The 23,546-nt window shown below is 49.6% G+C and overlaps 1 protein-coding gene across 9 annotated transcripts in view; it reads right to left on the reverse strand.

Moving 5' to 3' along the window:
* Positions 1–23,546, reverse strand: part of SLC9A5 (solute carrier family 9 member A5) — a 28,279-nt gene that overhangs the window by 2,655 nt on the left and 2,078 nt on the right. Inside the window, exons 1-16 of one of the 9 annotated variants that reach the window (XM_041771860.1) lie at positions 22,607–23,516; positions 19,313–19,615; positions 16,948–17,111; positions 16,696–16,774; positions 16,240–16,417; positions 15,442–15,662; positions 15,020–15,222; positions 14,710–14,799; positions 14,546–14,616; positions 13,681–13,810; positions 13,126–13,214; positions 12,837–12,963; positions 8,200–8,370; positions 7,618–7,687; positions 6,827–6,961; positions 2,797–4,233 (exon numbers count right to left, since the gene is read on the reverse strand). In XM_041771860.1, coding sequence (XP_041627794.1) covers positions 3,764–4,233; positions 6,827–6,961; positions 7,618–7,687; positions 8,200–8,370; positions 12,837–12,963; positions 13,126–13,214; positions 13,681–13,810; positions 14,546–14,616; positions 14,710–14,799; positions 15,020–15,222; positions 15,442–15,662; positions 16,240–16,417; positions 16,696–16,774; positions 16,948–17,111; positions 19,313–19,615; positions 22,607–22,799 — 2,694 coding nt within the window. In that variant the 5' untranslated portion in view covers positions 22,800–23,516 and the 3' untranslated portion in view covers positions 2,797–3,763. Of the gene's footprint in view, positions 1–2,796; positions 4,234–6,826; positions 6,962–7,617; positions 7,688–8,199; positions 8,371–11,118; positions 12,626–12,836; positions 12,964–13,125; positions 13,215–13,680; positions 13,811–14,545; positions 14,617–14,709; positions 14,800–15,019; positions 15,663–16,239; positions 16,418–16,695; positions 16,775–16,947; positions 17,112–17,297; positions 17,367–18,041; positions 18,482–19,312; positions 19,616–22,606; positions 23,517–23,546 lie in introns of those variants that run through there. The other 8 variants (XM_041771859.1, XM_041771858.1, XM_041771863.1 and 5 more) reach the window with 8 other exon arrangements.

The following is a 23,546-nucleotide window of genomic DNA, read 5'->3' on the forward strand; positions in this document are numbered from 1 at the left end:
CTTCATTGCCTTGCTGAGTCGGAACCTTAGGATAGGCCCAGGAATCTACATGGGTTTTTTTTAAGATTTATTTTTTTAAAAAGATTTATTTATTTTTATTTATTTATGATAGTCACACACACACACAGAGAGAGGCAGAGACATAGGCAGAGGGAGAAGCAGGCTCCATGCTCCGGGAGCCCAACGTGGGATTCGATCCCGGGTCTCCAGGATCGTGCCCTGGGCCAAAGGCAGGCACTAAACCGCTGTGCCACCCAGGGATCCCTGATTTATTTATATTTAGAAAGAGAGGGAATGAGGAGAGGGAGGGGCAGAAGGCAAGAGAGAGAGAGAATCCCTGGTAGACTCCCTGCTGAGCACGGAGGCTCAATGTGGTCCTCAGTCTTATGACCCCAAGATCACAACCTGAGCTGAAACCAAGAGTCAGATGCTTAACCAACTGAGCCACCCAGGTGCCCCAGGAATCTGCATGTTTGACAGCTCTCATTGATTGTGACCCTAAGGTCTGAGAATGGCTGCCTGCCTTCTCCAGCCTCTTCTCATCCCTCTGCTGCTTGAGCAGAACAAGTCTCCTGTCTCTAGGCTTCCTTTCTACCAGTCCATCCTTCACCTGGGGTGTCATTCATTCCATCTGGCATGAACTGCGTTGGAGCTCCCTAAAGCTCATCACTGCCCACACCACTCCCCAGATCACAGTTCTCCCAGGCCAGCTCTCTGCCACCTCCGCAACTCAGCACTGTTCTGCCCGCCTCCCGCCCCCCGCCCCCCACACCTTTGTGTCCCTGGCTGGTCTCTCCAGAGCACATCACCCACTGCTCCTAGCTTTTTGCCACATGTGCTCTGGGCATCCTTTGTTTATGCTGCTCTTTCTACCTGGAATGTACCCACCCAACTTTGCCTGTATTGTCTGAACCCCTACATACACTCACACACACACTTTCACATACACTAACTCCTAACAGAGGCTTCTCAGATCTCCTCAGAGCCCCACAGCTCCTGACTTTCCAGGCTCCTGGCCTTTAGTATAAGACCTGTAATGGCAAACATGTATGATCCCTTACTGTGGGCCATGCTGTATAATAGATTCTTCTCATTTTTTCATTTCATCCTGACAGCAAACTTCTAAAATAAGTATACTTGTTATTCCATCTCAGAGATGAGGACACTGAGGCTCACAGAGAGTACGTAACGTGCCTAAGTGCCATAGCTGGTAAGCAACAGCCAGACTGTTAACTATTAGCTCCTATCACTGCTAACTCTCAACTAACTCTCAACAATGTGAGGGGCAAAGCCCAAGTCTCTCCTCTTTTCTTCCCATCTTCCCACTCATAACACAGAGAAGGTGCTTGTTTTTTTTTAACTTTATTAATTTTTTACTTTTTTAAAGATTTTATTTATTTATTCATAGAGACAGACAGAGAGAGAGAGAGAGAGGCAGAGAAGAGAAAGAGAAAGAGAAGCAGGCATCATACAGAGAGCCTGACGTGGGACTCGATCCAGGGTCTCCAGGATCACACCCTGGGCTGCAGGCAGTGCTAAACCACTGCACCACCGGGGCTGCCCAAGAAGGTGCTTGTTGACTATGTGAACCTTCAGTGTGGAGACCTCTTCAGATCTATAGAGATAGTAGGTTAGTGATTACCTAGGGTGGGGCAGGCAGTGGATGAGGAGTGATTGCCAATGGGCACAGCGTTCCTTGGGGATAACGAAAATGTTCTAAACTTAGATTGTGATGTGTGTTGCACAGCTCTGTGAATATATTAAAAATCACTGAACTATACATTTTATTTATTTATTTTTATTTTTTTTAAATTCAGACATAGAGAGAGAGAGAGAGGCAGAGACACAGGCAGAGGGAGAAGCAGGCTCCATGCAGGAAGCCTGACGTGGGACTCAATTCTGGGTCTTCAGGATCACACCCTGGGCTGCAGGCGGCGCTAAACCGCTGCGCCACTGGGGCTGCCCTGAATTATACATTTTAAATGGCTGAGTTCTGAGGTACATGTGTTTTATCTCAATAAAGATGGATATTTTCCTAAAAGTCCTTCAGCCAGGGACACCTGGGTGGCTCAGTGGTTGAGCGTCTGCCTTTGGATCAGGGCATGATCCTGGGGTCCTGGGATCTAGTCCTGCATCAGGCTCCCCGCAGGGAACCTGCTTCTCCCTCTGCCTGTGTCTCTGCCCCTCTCTCTGTGTCTCTCATTAATAAATAAATAAAATCTTTATAAAAAAAAAGTCCTTCAGACACAGTGGGAAATTGATTTTGAATCTGGGACTGCTTTTAACTAAGGGTTTTGGTCCCTAGAAATTTCTGGACCCCACAGTACCTGATTTATAGTGTAAACTCATAGGGTAACCAGCTTCCTTGAGATTGCCCTCCCACCTGCCATGTGCAGAGAACTTCTGTTTATTTGTCCTACACCTGCCTCCAGTTTTCCAGGAAGGCTTATCTGGTCCCAGTATGTGCTGGTTGCATCTTTGGGTACCTTGGGACCTATCGTCTGGAGTCTCTTTCCCTGCTGGCCTCCCCCATTTTAGAGTGGACTCCCAGTTCTGTGACCCTGTGCCCATATAGTGGTCCCCGGACTGCCACTGCAGACCCTCTGCTCAGGGAACCATACTGGGAAGGGAGGAAGGGAAGAGGGCCAGAGGGCCTAACAGTCCTTCCCAGATCTCCTCTGTTCTCTATCCTAGAAGCCCCAGAGCAGGCACTTGCAAGTTTTTACTTCCCTTATCAGATATCCCAGTCATCCCCCCACCCCTAGAACCCCTAGACACATGGACACAGGACACCCATTCATCCAAGAGATGTTTAATGTGTCTTAGGCTCAAGATACAAGACACAGGGCAGGTGCTAACCCCAGGAAATTTACCTGCCACCCAGTCAGCTCCCAGAGCAGCAGGACGGTGCCTGGAATATCTGGCTCCTTTCCTATTTGGGGAATGTCAAGGTGGTAGTGGCCCAGAGGCTACTATCTCCCCTCCTCAGGAAATCCAGACCCAGGAATCTGAAAGATACAGACTTGGATACATAGCAGCAGATCTTCAGAGTGACCCGTGTCAAGAAACAGCCCTGATCTGAAGCCTGGCCCAGCCCTGTGGCCTTGAACCTGGAAAAGGAAGAACTATGGCCCTGATAACTGGCAACAAAGGGAAGGAGATAAAGCAAGAATTGGACACAGGTTCCCACCATCCCCCCCACCCCAAAATTGGCTATAGGTAGCTGACCCAACAAGGCAGCAAAGCCTAAGGCTGAGGCCTGCTCCAGCTCCCACCACCCCAAACCCTCTGAGGACCAGCCCCTCGAGAAGCCTCAGTGCCAGGGCACTGTCCTTGAGCTGGTGCTGGGGAATGAAAAGGTCAGTAAAGGAGGGCAGGAAAGGTCAGCATCAGCTGTGGAATGATGCCCTTGCTGTGGGGGCAGGAACAGCTGCCTAAAATGACCCTAGAGGGACCCACTGAGGAGAGGGCATCAGCTTCCCAAGGGGCTGGACATAGCCCCAAGAAGTTCTGGACTGGGTCTTGAGCCAGGGTAAGGAACTTACTGAAAGGGAAGGTGGCAAGGATTAGGAGCAAGGAAGGTGGTGAAAGGGTTCCTGTGAGGATCAGTCCAGGATACCCTTCTGACTCTGCCCCAAGAAAGCCCAGTTCCTAGTTCAGGCTCCTCTGGCCCCTTGTCAGGCTAAGTGGGTTCCTCTGCCCATTGCCCAGGGAAGACTTCCCATGGGAGATCCAGTCTCCTGCTCCTCCTTGAGTCCTTGGGCTACAGCCGGCCACCTTTGTTGAACTGGATGCACCAGTGGGAGTTGGCTGTGCGTGGGCTAAGACGGGTGCGGTCCTCATGTCCCATGAGGGGCTGCAGCTCTTGCTGCTGGGGGATGTCAGCGCTGCTCTCACTGCGAGAGCGGCCAGCTTTGGCCAGGCTTGGGGGAAAGGCGAAGCTAGGGCGTGGATCGTAAGGCAGATGGAAGGGCTGGGCCTCTTCAGTGGCCAGTGGGCAAGGAGGCAGGCGGGTCATAGTTGGGGCCTGGGTACAGGGCGGGGATGCCAGGCTCTCCAGGGATGAGATGCTCTGGTTCCAGCCTGCCTGCATGTCCACGGGCACAATCTTGGTGGTTTCCGAGGACACGTAGACTGCCAGATCTCCCTGCCCACTCTTCCAGGGTAGCTCCTTCTCTGCACAGGTTGGGGAGGGGGGGATGATTCGTGGGCTTGGGCACACCTCAAGGCTCCCTGGGGACAGAGAGTACATATGCACTCATTAGTAACACAGTGGAATCCTTCTCAAGTATAACCGCATTTTCGCAAATAATTCATTCCACATTACATTCATTCTCTATTACATCCATTTGTGCAATTAGTTGATGAAGGAAAGCTCTCCACTGACTCCCAGCACCTGGCACAGGGCTGGGCACATAGTAGTTATTCAGCAAATACTGAAAATACTGACTAAACGAATGAAGAGAAAGCAAGAGAAATCAGGAGCCAGGCAGGAAAAAAACCTGTGATCAGTCCTCACCAGCTTGTAGCACTGGCTTTAGAGATCACATCCTGCCAGGCCCTGTCCCAGAAGAGAGAGAGCAGCAAAGGTGAGAGAGATCTCGAGGCTCCACACCAAAGGCTTCAGTGCTCGATGCTCTGGGTGAGCACTCACCACAGCCCTTTAGTGGGACAGAGCCCAAGAGTGTGAGCTCATGCAAACCCCATAGCAGGAAAAATGCTGTGCCACAAAGGGGACCTAAGCCGAGAGTCCCAGCACTGCTGGCAGTCAGGATGGAAGGCTGGGTCACTGCATGACAGGAAGTCTGAGGTTCTGAAAGAGGAAACTTGGGAAAGAGAATCTCCCTGGCCACCTCCCACCCCTGCTCTCCAAAGTCAACACAATGCTTTGCCCATAATAAGGTGCTCAATATGTGCCTGCCCGTTGATAAAGGTCCTGAGCAATCAATTACATTATGAAATATATTGATGGTGTGATTGGAAGTAAAAGCACCTCTCTTGAAAGACTCGTAATATTACATTTTAACAACCACCACCACCAAACTAAAACAACGAAATTCACTCTTCACCTTTGGAGGATCCTTCATTGGTCTGAAAACTGTTAAGTGAAAGGAAAAAAATCAAGCATTTATCTATTCTTTCCTGTACGAACTATACCTCAAAGTAATGAAATCACTGATGAGAGCTTTTTTAATAGAAGAATTGCTGGTAATGCAGACAACAAAAGAGATGGAGGGTATGACTGCTGTGCAGCCCCGGATGCAGTGCTGGGTCTGGCAATGACCATCAGCGGCTGCTAAGACTGGTGAACAGCTGATGGCGAACTTCACAATGGATGGGTCAGGCTACCATGTGAACCCAGCGATCAACAGTCACCTCAGAGAAGAGAGACACCAGATGGGATGTGTTTCCTGATGTGACATGACACAAAGTACACCATCACTGCCTGTGAAGTGTTCTTACCAAAACATCTAAACTGAAATCTGATGTAGATCTAATTACTGGTTTAAAGGAAATATAAGGCACAGTGAAAAAATAATGCTTTGGGGACGCAATCAGCAAAATCCACACAAGGAAAGACTGTGGGACAAATAACCAGAGTATTTCAATAAATACACTAAAAGAAGAAAAAGGAGCGGGGGGAACCTGTAAATCAGGGTTTCTCAAACTTGACACCACTGACAAGATGGAACAGATACTTTGTTCTCAGGCTGTCCCATGTGTTTTTTAGCAGCATTCCTGGCCTCAACCCACTACGTGCAAGTGCACCTCTCCAGTTGTGGCAACCAAAAATGACTCCAAATATTGCTGAATGCCCCTGCAGGCAAAATCACTCCATTACCACCCCTTGAGAACCACTGCTGTAAGTTAAAAGAGACTTATCAACCAAAAGTCATGTGTGGGCCTTGTATGGATTTTTATTTGAACAAACCTACTGCAAAAAAAAAAAAAAATTAAGATAATCAGGGAAATTTGAACACTGGATATTTATGATAATGATATTATGGTTATATATTTTTAAGAAGAATCCTTATCTTTTAAAGATATGCACTTAAGTATTTATTGATAAGGTGACATCTTATTTGAGATTTGCTTCAAATGAAGCAAAGAGGGGGCATAAGTGAAGAGATAGATGAAATAAGATTGGTAAGGACTAAGTAATTAGTGAAGCTGCATAATGGGTAGATGGAAATTTACTTTATTATTCTGTCTATTGTATATTTTACAATTTTCTATAATAAAACATTTTAGAATGACATCCGACGATGCTGGAGCCAACTAGCAGTGATATAAGTTAGGTTTCCACATATGGAAACATGTATGTATTGTCTTTTATCCACAATAATGCTGTTTTGATGAATTTAAACTCCTCCTGTAGGCCAGGCTGCCACCCTCACTAGGGGCTCTACTTGAGGGCAGGTGTGCAGAGAGCATGGGTTGCAAGAGAGCCTGGTGTTAGATTTGCTTGTCACCTCATATACCTCACCAGACTGTAAAAGGAGGCAGTGAACAGTGAAAAAGCTGTAGGCTTTAGAGTCAGATGGGTCAGGTTTAAATTCTGGTTCTGCTGTGGGATGCTGGACAAGTCCCAAGTCCTTTTGGTTCTAGAAGCTCAGTTCCCCATCTTGGTTGTTGTGAGGATTGAATCAGATCAGTCATGTCAGCTGTCTGATTATAAAGGAGATGTTCACTAAATGCTGGTTGGTAAATAAATGAGTAGGAAAAGGGAGTTGTCTAGAGGAAAGGCCATGAGTAAAGAGAGAAGACAGCAGCTGCACAGCTCCAGCCTGCCCTGGGGGGAGGGAGGCTAGGAGGACACCATTACCTGAGACCTTGCCCTCTTGGAGAACCTCATTGGTGGCCCGAGCCACAAATATGATCCCCTCGTCGTCCTCCTTCTCTGTCTCTGAACTGTCACTCTCCTCCTCCTCCTCAGACTCCACAGTTAAGATCACAGCAGCTGGACAGGGACAAGAACTGAGTGGGGATGGCCAGCTCGGTGGCTGCCTCTTGGTACCACATAACCCCAGGCCAGCTCCCTGTCCACCCATGCAAGACCCCATGGCTGCCAGAGCCCCCCACCTTCCTCTATTTTAGCACTGGCCTAGGGAGTTAGGGCTGGAGAGGAGGGAAGTGGGGCTGCAGAGCTCTAGGACGCCACCAGGGAAAGCAGAGTCCTCAGAGCCAACAGGGAATTTCTACTTTCCAGCTCCTCCATCCTGTTCTCTCAGCCCCAGAGCCCATCATCAAATGAAAACATGAGCATCTGGAGAGGTGGAAGGCCCATCAATGCTCAGCTCATCCAAATTCCTGGTTTTGCAGGCAAGACACTGGGCCCCAGGGGCCACCCATCTTTTAAGCTCCCCCCTTCTCCATGACACCTTCGCCAAGTCTTAGGGGCTATAACCTGTAGCTAGCTACCAGACACCTGTCACAAAGTCTCAGAACTGGTTAGAACATGTCCAGCTCTGAAATCAAGTAAGCCTATCAGGTCCTTGAGGGGAGGAGCCTCAGCCTATGACACTGAATGCAGCACAGAGGAGATCCTCCAGCTTTTGGTTGATGGGCCCCCGCCCTCCCACTCCTTCCTCAGCCCCACCCCTACCCCTTGCTTGCCTGTGTCCTGAAAGCCCAGGTCTCGAGGAGGTTTCCCATTTGTGGCCTCCGTATTAGCCAAGCCATTCTTCTGAGGGCCAAGAAAACAGACCCTAAGCCTCTGATTCTGGCTCAAAACCCCAACCCTGTTGTCTGATAGGATCTTTCTGATGCAGTGGGTAGGGAATCTGCAGCAATCCCAGTGGTTCCATCAGTCATTGGCACCCTTGGCAAATAACCTGTGCCCCAGCAAGGGCTCTCCATGCCTCAGCCTGGACTGAATTAGGGACTCATGGAGCTCCCCCTGCCCCTGCTCCCAGGAACAGGTCTTTCTGTTGCTGGGTTCATTTCTGGTAGGAGGTCCTGCTGCCTCCCAGCAACTGACCAACCACATGGTAAGAGAGAGATCTCCCCCAAAAGGCCTCATTTTACCTTTCTGAGACTCCAGGAAGATGCAAAAGGGAACACAAACTATTGCACACACCAAGGCCTCAAGAATTTTCCAACTAGGGCTCCCCTGGGCTGGATTCCAATACTTGGGAGTTCAAAACTATGGGCCATCAGCCTCCAGCCCCAAACAGAAGTCCCAGAGAAAGCACGTGCCTTCTTGCGACCGGTCTTGCGAGGTCGTGGCTTGCTCTTGGTGAAGCAGATGTTGTGCTTGGTGGACTTAAAGGACTCTAGCCGCCGCTTCATGTTCTGCTGGAAGACTTCCTTGTCCTGCCGTTCCTGAGCATCCTCTGAGATGAAGTGGCGGCTGCAGCTGGCTTTGTACTGGCAATGACAGCCCCGCCCTGCCATGAGGCTGGGAGCCTTGGCCTCCCACAGGTACCCAGGCCACAGCACCATGGGCACCATAGGCCCTGCCAGCCCAGTTTTTCCAGAACTAGCCATTAAAAAACAAAACAAAACAAAAAATACAACAGGAACCCAGCCAGACACTCTGTAGTCTCAATTCGCTGGGAGAAAAACTTATTTTTATCACTGAGCCCATTCCCCCAAATCTGCCTGTCCCTAAACTCTATTGCCCTTCCCAGTCCTGACTTGAAGTAGCAAGAGGCAAGAGACTCTGTATTTTGTCCCTTGGGGCTACCACGAGACTGAGGGCGACATTTCCTTCTTTGTACTTCCACTTAGGAGCCTGGTCCCTGTGCTTGCCCCCACCACACACAACCCTAGCTACACAGGATTCTCCCTCCATGAGGAACTCTCTAGCCAGCCATTTCTGTAAAAACTTTGGACTTCCAGAACTACCTCCTGATACCCTGTACCTTCTCAGTCCCAACAGCCATTTGCACCCAATTCAGGATCACCCCCATCATCTCTTTCCTCACAAAGACCAAGCCCACTACATACCCACCTAGACTGCCAAATAAAAGTACTGCCACTTGGTCCCAATCATTTTATCTGGGCTCAAACCACTCCCACCGCTGCCAAATACAATGCTTTCCTATGCCTCCTATTTTCTGTTGCCCTGAACCAGTTCTAAGAGCTCCCTTCAAGTCTCTCATCTGCTCTCCTCTACCTAACCACCCAGAGGGACCCCTCTCTCCTGGGGGTGCAGGAATCCAGCTCCCTCATACCGCTCTCCTTGAACCCTGACCTCTGCTTTGCTCAGCCCACTCCTCCCTGCCTCCATCAGCTCCTGGCTGCCTCCCATTCCCACCCCCACCCCAGCACCTTCCTCCTTCCCCTCACCATGCCCATCCCCTACTTTTAAGCATGCTCCTGCCCATATTCCCCTGAAGAAAGCCTTTCCACTGAAGCACTGAAGCTATTGCTTCCCTTTTGCTGCCAAATTCTTATACTTTGATTCTGACACTTCCTCTCATACCCATTACTTTCTTTAATGCCAGAAATACAACTCCAGGGCCCATGAATCCACGGTGCTGCCTTCTGCCTGGTTACCAGTGTCATGGCATGGCCTCTGGTTAGGCGCTGGCCTGACCCCTGTGCAGCATCCAGCTGTTCTTCTGCCCCAGGCCTCCGAGACACCATCTGCTACTGCTCTTCTCCCCTCATTTTTTCCCATGTGGATTCCTCAGTGTTGTCCTTGGCCCTCCTCTCTCCCTCCAAATGTTCTCTGCAGTGAACTATCCCTTCCCCTAGCTTCAGTTAGCCTAATGCTAGACCATGCAGCCATCAGACCAGCTGCATTTGAATCACCTGGACAATTTACTAAGCCCACAGATTCTTAGTCCCATTCTATACTATGAAATCAGAACCTCTAGGAGGTGAAGCCAGGAATATGTATTCTAGCAAGCTCTCCCAGGGGATTCTGATGTCACTAGGTGAGAAAACCTTTGATAATAAAGATCACTTATAAGTCTTTATTTCTAGCCCTTATCTCATAAACTATGATCTCATTATTTGTAACTGCATACTAAACACTTCTGTTTTTCTCTCTCTCTGATGACATTTCTGTGAAGAATATGAGGAATTATGGACTGTGTTATGGTATAACTAAGTGGATTCAGAACTAGTTGAGTAACCATACCCAAAAATGTTTGATCCATGTCAGTCTGGAGCCAAGCATGCCACATGGCTCTGTCCTCAGCTCTATCCTGTTCAACATTTTATGTTGATTTGGATGAATACAAAGTTAGCAGGCTTCGCAAATTTTCACAGGATGTGAATCTAAACAGATATTTGGTGCCAGACATGGGATCCAAATAATGGAATGATGGACTAAATCAAGTAAGATGACATCTTGTTGTTGATAATCTTACTCCAGTGTTTTTTAATTGACTACCCAAGAACTGTACCCATTGACCAATCTGAGACACACACATCCATAGGTAAACCAATCATCACGTATGTCCTGATGTGATACAATAAGAAATACATAGCATACCTACTGAATGTTCCTGAATCTGACCAGTCCTCTAGATTTAACTATCAGGAAATACAGGGGATGGAGGAACACTACCACTGGAATACAATCAGCCAAATCCATAAATTGGGAAATTCTCTGAGGCAAAGTATCCAATTTCTTCAATAAATAAATAGCAAGTGGGGGGCAACCGGCTTGGCTCAGTGGTTGAGTGTCTGCCTTTGGCTCAGGTCATGATCCTGGGGTCCCAGGATTGAGTCCTGCATCAGGCTCCTCACAGGGAGTCTAATTCTGCCTCTGCCCACGTCTCTGCTTCTCTCTGTGGTGTCTCTCATGAATAAATGAATAAAATCTTAAAAAATAAATAAAATAAATATAAATAAATAAATAAATAAATAAATAAATAAATAGCAAGTGGGATAAAAGGAGAAGGAACTATTAGAGATTTCTTCTTTAATAAAGAGACATATTGGGGATCCCTGGGTGGCTCAGCGGTTTAGCGCCTGCCTTTGGTCCAGGGCGTGATCCTGGAGTCCCGGGATTGAGTCCCGCATCGGGCTCCCGGCATGGAGCCTGCTTTTCCCTCTGCCTGTGTCTCTGCCTCTCTCTCTATGTCTATTATGAATAAATAAATAAAATCTTAAAAAAAAAATAAAAAAAATAAAAAAAAAATAAAGAGACATATTTACCAAATGCAAAGTGTAGACTTTATTTGGATCCTGATTTAAACAAACCATCTGGAAAAAAAAAGTTTATGAATGCTGACTGGATATTTCATATGAGAAGGAATTATTATTTGTTGAAAGTGATAATAGTACTATGACTCTATATATATATATATATAATATTCATATACATGTATACATACAGAGAGTGCCTGCCACATAGAGATACATATTGAAATATTTAGAGGCAATATGATACGTCCAGAGTTTGCTTTAAGATAATAAGGTGTGGGGACACTTGGGTGGCTCAGTGGTTGAGCGCCTGCCCTTAGCCCAGGGCATGATCCTGGAGTCCCAGGATCAAGTCCTGCATGGGGCTCCCTGCATGAAGCCTGCTTCTCTCTCTGCCTATGTCTCTGCCTCTCCCTCTGTGTCTCTCATGAGTAAATAAATAAAATCTTTAATAAAAAAAAGATCATAAGGTGTAGATGGGGTAAGGTGGGGGTACAGAATGCAACAAGATTAACCATGCATTGATAATTTTAGAGGAGCTGAGTGATGAATACATGAGAGTTATTTTATTCTGTCTAATTTTGTGAATGAGTAAAATTTGCCTTAAGAAAGAAGTAAAAAAAAAAAAAAAGAAAGAAAAGAAACAAAAACCCAACAGGTTGAATGAGACAGAGTTTAACAGCCATTAACTGAGGAAGACATGGGGATGTGCCTGACTACAAGAACAATATGGAGCCTCAGAGTAGTAAAGCAATGCTATGGGGATTCTGAGCAGCGGGAAGAGAATGGAAAATTCTAGAACTAGAAAGGTAAGAGAGCCCTATGCCATGCCCTGGCCAACTACAACTAGAGCAGCATTCTGGGCCTTGTTTCTTATGACCAGAGAAGACACATCAGGGAGAGAAGATGCTGGCTTGAGGGCAAGAAGGCCTATGTGAAAGGGAACTGTCTTGAAACCTTTGAAGTTTATTCTGCAGAGCTGCCCAGAGTCAAATCAGGACCAAAGCCCCCAAATTAAAGAAAGCCAATTCTGTCTCAACAATAGAAACAACCTTGACTGTTAAAACAGTTGCCTTCCATTTCAAAGAAGTTCAGTGTAATGGCTTGCTGCCCCCTTGTGGAATTGCGGCAGATTCCCTCCTGGATGGGCTGAGCCTTCTGGCCCCAAAGCTTCCTGACCTGCACTGGACTAACTTTACCTAAAAGAGATGTCTGCCTTCCCCATGCTAAACTGGTCCTACAGGCTTCCTTAGTACTCCTGCTTCTGTCTCTGACCCCATCAAGACCCCTTCTGTAGTCTGTCCCCTTCTCTCCCCTTCAGGACAATCATTCAGTCCTATGTGCTCCTCACCCTTACCACCACCCAGTGACTGTGAATGCACTTTACCCAGCTCTGATCTGTTGTTTTGCTCCAGCCTCCCAACTGGCTCTCCCCATCTCTCACCTCAACCCTCCAATTTGGTCTGTGATCTGCTACCAGAAGAAGACATCTTTAAACAGTGCTTGTATCAGGCCACCCCTTTCTCAAAAAAAAAAAAAAAAAAAAGCTAAAAGTTATTACAAGATGGGGCCCACACTCTTCAACTGGCATTTATAGCTCTCCACTAGCTGGCACCAGCTGCCTCTTGAGCCTGTTTATGGCCTCCCCAGACCACCCTCCTCTAACTCATCACCCCCAACCCAGGCCCCACTCCTCCCCCTTGAAACTTTTAAACCTTGCCTGCTCTCACCCTGCGGCGTGGCTTGTAGAGGCCTCCACAGAGCAGATGGTGCATCACAGCATCCTCACGGTCCCGGCCACTGCGCACTGTGTCAATCACCTGCAGATCCAGACACGCTCCACTGCCACTCTCTCTCCTGCAGGAGGCAGGCAACATGTGTGCTACGGAAGGGCCAGGAGGCACTGGCCAGGGGGAGGTCAAAAAAGCAAAGATGCCCACAGGTTTTTCCCAAAAGGGATGCAGAAAGAAAACCCAATAGAGAGGGCTTGAGGAACTGGAAGGGGGCTCAAGGACTTACAGCAGGTTGGTGACAGAGGTCTCTGCCACAGAATTGCGGCTGGGCATAGAGGGCAGTGTGAGCCCTGTGGAGGACAAGATATGGCCTCCCTGCAGGGGCCAAGACAGAGGTCAGATGGCTATCAGATGGAGGGTGGCCCAGACAGTCAAAGGGTAATAAAAACAACATAATTAACACTTATTCTGCTCTTTATATATTCCAGGTACCGTGCTATGCACTTTACATATTGAATCCACAAAACTCTGTAACATAGGTATTCTTAATTTCTTACAATTGAGGAAACTGAGGCTCAGAGAGGATAGGGACTTACCCAAGGTCACAAGCCTGTGTTAAGAATTGAACTGCATCTGCTGGCTCTAGAGTCCAGCTCTTTCTCAGCTTTCTCAATTGCCTGCCAGACTCTAAATTCAGCATCAGGTCAGGCTGGTTCCTGCAGCTGACATTTTACCAGACCATGGAGTCGGCTGGGAATTCCCAACTCCCTGCTCAGGTCCTGCCTGCTTGTTACCCCTTCCTGCTGGCTACCTGCCCACCCACCACTCGCTGCTGGCCCACCTGGTCCACGAAGCTGATGGCATCCCGGATGTTGAGTCTATAGTACACATCCCAGATCTGGTCCCGGATGCGGTAGGCTGAGCGCCGCATCAGCAGCTGACTCAGGTACTTCTTGTCAAACTGCTCCCACCTACAGAGGATATCAGGCCCAGCCCTGAGTGCCATCTCCAAAACCCAGCTGGCTGGCCCTTCCTCAGATGGGGCAGGGACACTGCCAGCACTGGCCTGGCTCTCTTGGTATGGGCCTCAGCCAGGGATAATCTCAAAGTTAGTACCTGCCCTTATGAAACTTATAGCATTACGGGCAAGCCTGAACTTACAGCATTACGGGCAAGCCTGACATTAAATTGAAGTTATTGCAAATAACTAAAATTGCAACCGTAACAAGAACTACAAAGGATAATTATAGAGTATGATAGGGATTTGTCAGGGAGGCCAATGAAGACCTCCTTAGAGATTTGATGTCTATGGTGAAATCTGAAGGATAAACAGAGGTTAAGTACCTGAGAAGGAAGCAAGGGAATGTTCTAATATACAGAATATGGGCAAAGGTCAGGGTAGCAGGGTGGGGGAAGCACAATGGGTTCTGAAATTCTAAACCAAGATCCATGTAATTAGCAGGAAGATAGTCAAAGGCAGAGCAGAGCATGATGAGGCTGGAGTCTGGCAGGTGCCAGACCACACAGGCCTCACTGGGAAGACTTGTCTTATCCTGAGAGTACTAGGATGCCACTGAAGGGCTCCTGGCAGAGGTCACCAAGCCCAACTCTGGCTGTGTCCCTTCTCAGAAGTGTGGCACATCCCCAATGCTGCCCTGGCTGGCGGGGCTGCTGCTGCTGAAGGAGCCTTGGGGGAGCTCCCTCACCTGTCCCTCCAGTAGTGATAGCCATGGTGCCCCACAACGTCCTCCACTGCAGCCAGAATGTGGTCAAAAGTCTAGAAGGGGGTGGGTAGGGGGACTGGATCAGGACTCTGCTCAAAATAGAAGGAAAAGAGGTATAGGTAGAGGGATGGGGTTCTGGTACCCACGTGCTCATGCAGCTCCTGGTTCAGGGTGGGTTTGTGATGCTCACTCCTCTTCACCTTCAGCCACTTGACCAGTGGCTTGATGGTTAAGCCCTATGGACAGGCAGCAGGTGAGCCCTGCCCTATCTAGTTCCCTGGTGCCTTTCTTTCCCCATAATTAGGCCTCAGCTTCTGTACCTCCACCTCACTACACTCAGGGTCTGGGAATTCAAGTCCCTATCCCCCAAAGAGAAGAGCCCCTGTCCCAAAGGCTCCATGCCTCCCCCAGGGCCTGCCAGACCCTCTCCCTACCCAGCCTCATGGGCTCTCCCACCTGCACAATGACTGTGAAGAAGACCACCACAATAGTGGTGGCCACAAAGTAGTCCTTGGCAGGGACCTTGGTCCTGTCCAGTAGGATGACGAGAGCGAAGGCCACAGCCCCCCGCAGGCCCCCATAGGACATCACCACCTGGTCAATCTTGTCCAGAGGGACCAGCCGGAACTGATTCAGCACCCACGTCTGCAGGACTACGCCTACAGCAGGAGGGAGGCCAGTGGGAGCAGGGCATTGGGAGTGGAGGACCCAGGAATGGATGGTACCAAGTATCTGGGCTAAGGTCTGACAGGGGTTGGGAGGGGTGAGCAATGGGGTGGGGGGGGGGCTTAGGAATTGATAAGGATATGGACTCAGACTGGGGATGAGCTGGGGCAGGGCAGGAGGGAGAATAGGAAAGCAGAGGGTGCCAGCAATACCGAGGGCTCGGAAGAACAGGATGAAGAAGAGGGTGCCTAGCACCAGCCCAGAATCCCAGGCCCACTTAGAAGAGTCCACAGCTGAGATGCCAAGCAGCATGAAGATGACGGTCTCAGCGCAGCTGGCTAGAGTCTTCATTGTGTATTTGACAGCCGTGCGTGACTTATGGGAGATGTTGGCTTCCACATACTTCTTACAGCCCAGGCCACACATAGTCACCCTGGGAGAGGAATGGACAGACAGGGCAAGTAAGGAGGGATTGCAGCCTCTAAGGTTTGAGCATGCCACAGGAGGTGTTGCCCATCACAGGATATCAGAAGTTATTGCAAACTTCATCAGAGCTGAAGCCCAGGGAGGCATCGAGACTGTCCTAGGATAGTGGTGGGCAGTCTTGGGATAGGGATCTAAATCTCCAGGTTCCCATTCAGTGCCTCCTGGAGGGGAAGTTGGGAGAAACATGCTTTGACTAGCATTCTCTCTGAAGCACCTTTTAGAGTGCTGTGGCCATGACAGCCAGTGACCAGGCCTTGAGGTCTACTTCTAGCTCAGCCTATACCTCAGAAAGCACTTCAGGTAGAAGAAGATTGGGTTCTGGGGTGCCCAGGGCAGTTCCAAAGACAGATCTTAAAGCATTACCTAAGGTTTACTGTCTCCCCAGGGGAGTCTGAGATTCCCACTACCACAGGGGCTCAGAGAAAACCTACTGCCTCCTCAGGGTCTTGCCTCTGTCTATGTAAGGGGCAACCATCTCCAATGCCCCCTCCCAGCTGCCTACATGCAAGGCTCCCAGGACTCACGCAAGAATAGCAGAGAGCGAGGCCATTTCAGCAGTGAGGTAGGCTGCATAGGCGAGGAGGAAGACCAGCAGTGGCTCGATGATGCGGACCCGCTTGGTGAAGCGTGTGGTCAGGGCCAGGAGGAAGGCAAAGACTAAGCCCACGGCTGCCCCGCCCAGACTGACCACAAACAGGGAGGCTGGGGGAGGAGTGGGTTGTCAGCATGACCCCTGGCCTGGACTCTACCGGGCAGACAAGACTGTAGTCTGGCAGGGAGTGGAGGACAATGCCCACTGTACTCCCCAGGGGTCAGGATCCCAAAGCCAGGATCCCAGGAAAGCTCTTCCTTCTCAGGTTTTCAGGGCCCTATTTCTCCCCAGAGGAGGGAAGGGAATGAGGCAACCCAAAAGCCTCCTCTGTCCTGATGCAGTTGGGGGCAGGGATTCAGCAACCCAGCCATGAGGGGGAAATACTGACCGACTCCTTTCAGGTAGTCAGCAGCCTGTACGTTGGCAGAGCCCATCTCTACAAATGAGTTGCAGACCTTGTACAGCACCTGAGTGAGAAGAAGAGAGTCAGGAGCAAGGAGAGGGAAGGCCCAACTGGGACTGGCAGGAGAGGGTGAAAGCTGAGGCTGTATTTCTTCCCCAGGAAACCCAGGGAAGGTCCCCAACTAGTCAGAGCATGGCAGTGGGGGTCAGGGAATGGCAGCCAACTGTGCACTCTCACCACGGTGACAGCATCATTGAGCAGGGACTCGCCAAAGACGATGATAAAGAGAGTGTCGTTGACGTGCACCTCCTCAAAGACAGCCAGCACAGCCACGGGGTCCACCGCTGAGATGAGGCTCCCGAATAGCAGAAAATCCAGGAAGCTGGCCTGTACTCGAGGGGCTTTTGAGGGATAGATGAGGGAGAGCAGTTGGTGAGGTATCCAGTCTCCCACAGCATTCCCTGTGACAAGCCCTGGCTCCCCCTCACTGTGGAAACAAGGATGCCCAGAGAGGACTTGGGATGGTGAAGAGAGCATCAGCCCACAGGTCAGGAGACTTGAGCCTAAGCCCTGGCTTTGCTACTTACCAGCTCTGTGATGTTGGCGCTGTCACCGTCACATGACTTCTCTGAAGCCATGCCTACCTCACGAGATTGCTGCAAAATCAACCCAGGAGATGGCTAAGAAAGCTCTAAGTTGGGATCCCTGGGTGGCGCAGCGGTTTGGCGCCTGCCTTTGGCCCAGGGCGCGATCCTGGAGACCCGGGATCGAATCCCACATCAGGCTCCCGGTGCATGGAGCCTGCTTCTCCCTCCGCCTGTGTCTCTGCCTCTCTCTCTCTCTTTGTGTGACTATCATAAATAAATAAAAAATTAAAAAAAAAAAAAAAAAAGAAAGCTCTAAGTAACCTGAAAAGTTAAGGTGGCGCTGAGAATAAAAATTGCAACTACAGTAATAAGAACCACCAGTAGGTGGAAACTGGCTGCTGACCGGCTTTATTAGGGAGTGCTTTCTTCCATGCCTGTGGTTCTCAGCCTCAGGGATGTGACACAATTCTCAGTAGGAGAGGGACGGGCCGTCCATCTATGAGGGCTATGTATGGTAGGAAAAGCACCCACCATGAGGAGAACTTGAACATAACAGAATTTCTGTGGCCCTCAGTTTCCTCATGTATATATTGGGAATAACAACAGTATTTACTTCAAAAAGTTCTTTATTTAGCCAGAACCTCATACACAGTAAGCACCTAATAGATATTACTTATTATTGTTGTTATTATTATTATTGTCTGATGTCCTCCCTTCCCTTTCTGCCCCAAAGTGTTCACTCACCCATTTGGAAAACCAGGTTGGAGTCCACAAGTAGAAATTGCAAACCTCCCCTTGAACCTTGGAGGAAGTCTGAATTATCAACATTCAGAGTTGAATGGATTTGGGTACAGGTAATGAGGAAGAAGGGAGTGGAAAAGGCAGCCTGAGGGCAAAGAGCCCCAGTAAAACAGACCTCTCCTACTAACCTTGGACCTTTTATCAAACAATTTTAAGGGTCTCTATTTCCTCATCTATTAAGTAGGACAAATAATACGCCAACAGAATTGTTAAAAAGAGTCCATGAGATAAGTAAAGAGAGAACACCCACTAGTGTAATGTATTGCATTCTGTGGATTTGTAATATGGATTTATCAATAATAATAACAGGGACTGCTGGCTGGCTCAATCAAAAGAGCATGTAACTCTTGACCTTGAGGTCATGAATTCAAGCTCCACGTTGGGTGTAGAGATTACTTTTTAAAAAATTTAGGGGAAAAATAATTTAGGGGGCCCTGGGTGGCAGTTGGTTGGGCATCTGACTCTTGGTTTTATCTCAGATCCTGATCTCAGGGTCTTGAGACCCAGACCCACCTAGGGCTCTGCGCTCAGCTAGGAGTGTGCTTGATTCTCTTCTCCCTCTGCCCACCCCCCCACCACACACAGCTCATGCATGCACACATGAGCAATCTATCTCAAATAAATGAATGAATCTTTAAAAAAAAACTTAAGGGGGCGCCTGGTTGGCTCAGTGAATGAAGTATGCAACTCTTGATCTTGGGGTTGTGGGTTCAAACCCCATGTTGAGTATAGAGATTGCTTAAAAATAAAATCTTTTTAAAAAGTTAAAAAATAAATATTAATTTTAAAATTATAGTAGTAATAGTAAACTACCCTGATGTGGCCTGGGGAGAGCCAGGATGATTGATCCTCACAGAACAGTGAATTGTGTGCCTCAGGGGAGCAAGGCTGGCAAGTGGCAGTGTGGTAACAGAGGGCAGGAGGCAACAGAGTAGTAATGCAGACTTTCCAGCCTCGGCAGCCCACACACAGCTGGGAGCCAGGCCTCTGCTCAGCTGTCATGCTGCAGAAACCCAGACTCAACTGGCAGAGACCTAAGTGAAGGCTGAAGGCCCATCTGGAGTGTTGCCTTGCACTCCGGGTGGGAGGGACCCAAGACAGAGTTCTCAGGGCATGGCTCTTGCCAATATGGGATCTCCAGAGCTGGAGAAGAGAGTTAGGTGATGAATCTAGCAAAGCCTCCTTCTGCCAGCTCAGGTCCTAGGGTCACTTACCCACAAATCCAGCCTGCTGCAGACCCCAGAGGGCAGCACCTGTTGTGAAGGCATTCCAGAGTGTGCCCACCACGGCATAGGTGAGGATGGCACCCAAATTGTCAAAGAATAGTCGGCTAGGCATGAAATAGCCTGAGTCCAGCACAATAGGAGGCAGTAGGAAGAGGAAGAATGTGCCTGGCTCCAGCTGGTACTCAGCTTTCTTGGCCACAGCCAAGACAATGCCTCCAAGCACCAGTCCCAGCAAAATCAGCAGGCAGCTCTCAGGGACCAAAGATGTCACCTTCCGAGACAAGTGAAACACTACAATGCAAGAAGAGGGCAGGATGTATCAGCTTAATGGTCTCACACACACAAACACACACACACACACACACACACACACACACACACACACACAAACACACAGGCCTATAACCTCCCTGTCTTAGAACATTATCCAATGTCAGGAACCCCTGACTCTGGGACCAAAGAAGGAGAAAAGAGAAGCAGACTGCTAGAATCTCCAACCTGCATGGCTACAAACCTTCTACTGCAGCTAAAGTTGTCTGTCTCTTAGTGCTTCCCTCATGGTAAACTAGGCTTGCTTGCTCTTTCCATTTCTGGAAATGCCCGCTCATCTCTACTCTCATCCTCACCCCTCACCTCTCCTTTTTCTGATCCCCTTTATTCATAGCTATGATTTGAGCCCCAGCAAATGTTAGTATATTTTTATAGCTATAAAAATCAGGGCCTCAAAAAAAAAAATCATGGCCTCTAGAGTCAGGCTGCCTGGGTTTGAACACTAGGTCCTCTATTTACTAGTTCTGTGACCTCAGAGTACATAACTTCACCTCTCTGACTTTCAGTTTTCTCATCAGCAAATTAGGAATAAAAACAGTAATGATCTCATAACATAGAATTGTTGTGAGGTTTAAGTAAAACAATCTACATCTACTCAATAGCACTTAACCCAGGGATTTATTGTAAGCACTCTTACCTAATATATTGTGTCCTGCTTCCCTAACTAGACCAAAATGTATATTATACCTCCTAGCAGCACTGGGGACCTCCTAGCCCAATATGCTTTGCATTATATAGGCTCAACTAATAACACAATAGTTTAAAAAACATTGGGTTTAGCAGTAAGAAGATCTCCAGTTTTTCTGGCTCCATCAGTTTCTAATTGTGTGATCTCAGACAACTTATTTAATTTACCTGAACTTCAATTTCTTCTCCTGTAATATGGGAAAAATACCTTTCACACAGGAGGAGGATAAAATGATATAGTGTGAATGCGTCTAGCAGAATATCAGATATATACTGGGTTCTCAACAAATGTTAATTAAAAAATGATTCTGGGGAAGGGATGCATGGCTGGCTCAGTCAGTGGAGCATGCAACTCTTGATCTCAGGGTTGTGAGTTCAAGTTGTATATAGAAATTACTTAAAAATTTAAAAATCATTTAAAAAATGACTCTGGGGGGAAATAATGCAGACCTGTTTCTAGGAAAAGAAGAGGAAGTATGAAATGGGTTTCTGGTGTTATCGCAACTCTTCTTTGCCCACTAAAATAAACTCTTTTGGCTTTCCCCCGGGCCCTAAATTCCTGAGTAAACACCTCTCCCCATACCTGGAGTGGCAGGTAGTGAAAGTGGCCTCCATGTTAGCCTATGTGAGACCCCCATGCCAACATAGTGCCCTTTGGAAGCTGTCCCCAAAGGGCTTAGAGCAGTTCCTGGCACACAGTGGGATCTACATAAATATTTGTGTAATAAAAGGGAGAAAGAACCTCCTAGCAATAAAGCTGAGGGAAGGTATCCCTGAGCATCCTACTGATCTCTTCCATTCTCTGTGAGGATGTGTGTGTGTGTGTGTGTGTGTGTGTGTGTGGCTAATGAAGAGGCTCTCTTCTTCTACCTCCAGAGGAGATGATATCCAAGCTAGACAACACACTATAATTTATGGGAGAAACTACAGTTGTTGCTATACAAACCCTACATAGATAACTTTCCTGCAACTCCTAAGACTCCTCAGCAAACCCAATTCTTGGCCCCCAAATCTGGGCTCCTACCCCTTGCTCTCATTGCTGGCAGGCCCTAAGGTAAATTCAGTTATAGATTTACCCACACTCATCCCTATCTTTGGTTCCCCTCTCCTTTCCTTCAGGGACTCCATTGCATCCTCACTTTCAGAGCATGCATCAACCCTAGCACTGCAATCCAAAACCCACCACCAAAGCCTGTCCTTAGGCAGAACTAGACTCTGTAAAAGCATTCAGGCCCCATTTTCCATTATTAATGGGCTGTCAGAACAGAGTGGAAAGTTCTGTTCTGCCCAGCAGCACCCCCCTCTCCACCCTAGCAAAGTCCCTGGGGGAGTAGAGGGGCAAATTCTAAGCTGTGTGATTCCTACATAAAGACTGTATTGGTGAGACTGGAGTACAGGCTGTGCCAGCATAGCTGGGGAGTGAGTAGCAACGCTCAGCTATAATTAGTCACCCCCACAGCAGAGCCTGAACAACAGGGAGAGGGAGGAGGGTCTCTGGTGGTAGGAGGGATCACTGGCTGCTCAGAAGTGGGGAGGAAGGGGCAGAGGCAGGGAAAAGCAGCTCTAGTCAAGATAAGGAATGTGAAACACAACCTTCAATGTTGTGCAGACTGAAGGAGGTCAGATGTATGAAAGCACCTAGTGTAGGCAGCACATAGTAAGGAAGGCCCTAATAAATGGAAGATGTTTCTTAACCCTGAAATGTAAAGAAATGTAGACCTGAATTATGGTGGGGGTCCTGTTAAGCACACCTAAAGAATGGTGTACCTCTAGGAGAGCAGAGCAGGGCTAGAGGAAAAGTGGTGGTCTAGTATCCCAAGAGAGTGGACACTTGTATGTGATCTCCTGGGAAGACTGCTTCCTCAGGTCCAGGATGCCTGGCTTTGCTGGAGAACACTACCCCTACAATTCCCCACACATCCCTGTCGCTGACAGAGGTTTCTAGGAGCCTGGAGATTGGTGAAGAGGCCAGACCGAAGGGCTTAAGGGCTTACAGCAAAGGGAAGAGGGGAGCAAGAGGGCAAAGGAGTCTAGGGATGAGGCTAGAAAGAGCTGGGGCAGCCCTCAGAGAAGGCCAATCCTCAGGCCTCCCCCGCGGAAGGGGGGAAGGGAGAGAGGGCGCAGGAACTCTGCGAGAGCCCGGATTTGTGGAATCGGAACCCGGGTCCCGGCCCTGTGCAAGAAGCCGGCCCAGATCTGGGGACTAGGGGTTGGGCGCGGGTCCGCTGCCGGCCGCCGGCCTGGCGCTGGCACACACGCACTCACCGATTTTGGCCAGGCTGGCCACCAGGATCCACAGGGCTACCAGGTAGGGCGCCTCCACCTCGTGCCACTGCCAGCGGAAGAGCGCCAGCCCAGGGGGAGGCTCGCCGGGCGACCCCGGCTCCCGGGTGGGCTCTTCGGTGGCGGCCGCCCCCGCCAGGGGCAGCCCGAGCAGCGGTAGCGCGGCGCGCAGCATCCTGCCGCCTGCCTAGTCGCCCTCCCGGCACCGCACGGCCGCCGGCCCCGCGTCGCCGCCGCGCCTACCGGCCGCCCCCGCGTCACAAGCACGTGGGGTCCGCTCCCCCCAATCCCGGCTCCGAAACCCCCAAGCCAGGTCCGGACTCCGAGACCGTGCCCCAGGCGTCCGGACTCTGGACCCCTGCTCCTCCCCCTCTAAACCAGTCTGAGCTCTGGAAACCCTCCAGGGCAGCTCTCCGAGTCCCGAAACCGATTCCTTCGAGTCCGCTCCCCCAAACCTTCCCCAAAGCTCCCCTACCCGGGTTTCAGAGCTGGGAGCCGCCGCAGCCCTCCGGAGGCGCGGCCGCGTCCCACCCGCCGGAGGCAGTAGCCCGCCCCGGGAGGGGAGGGGGCCTGTGGGGGCCGGGGTCCGAGCCGGAGGCGCGCATCTTGTCTTCGGCTAGGACCGACCCGCGGCCGGGAGCCGGCGGCTGGCACTGAAGGCGCGGGCCCCGACGCTCTCCCGTGCCGACGGCAGGGGGCAGTGCGCCGCCGCCCTCCCGAGCCTAGGACCCCCTTCGGGCCCCCGCCCAGACCAGCGCTGCGCACGCGCACTGAGCGCTCCCTGAAAGGACAAGGCTGTCCTCAACGTCCCCAGAAACTCCAAGGCCCAGACTGGGCCCAGGTCATTCGAGGCTGATAAGGAAGCTATTCCACTTTATCTCCCAAGCCGAAGAGCGCCCGGCCTCCCTCTCCTCCCCTTTTC

The sequence above is a fragment of the Vulpes lagopus genome, chromosome 10 (assembly GCF_018345385.1).
Source record: "Vulpes lagopus strain Blue_001 chromosome 10, ASM1834538v1, whole genome shotgun sequence".
In the NCBI taxonomy this organism is placed as follows: domain Eukaryota; kingdom Metazoa; phylum Chordata; class Mammalia; order Carnivora; family Canidae; genus Vulpes; species Vulpes lagopus.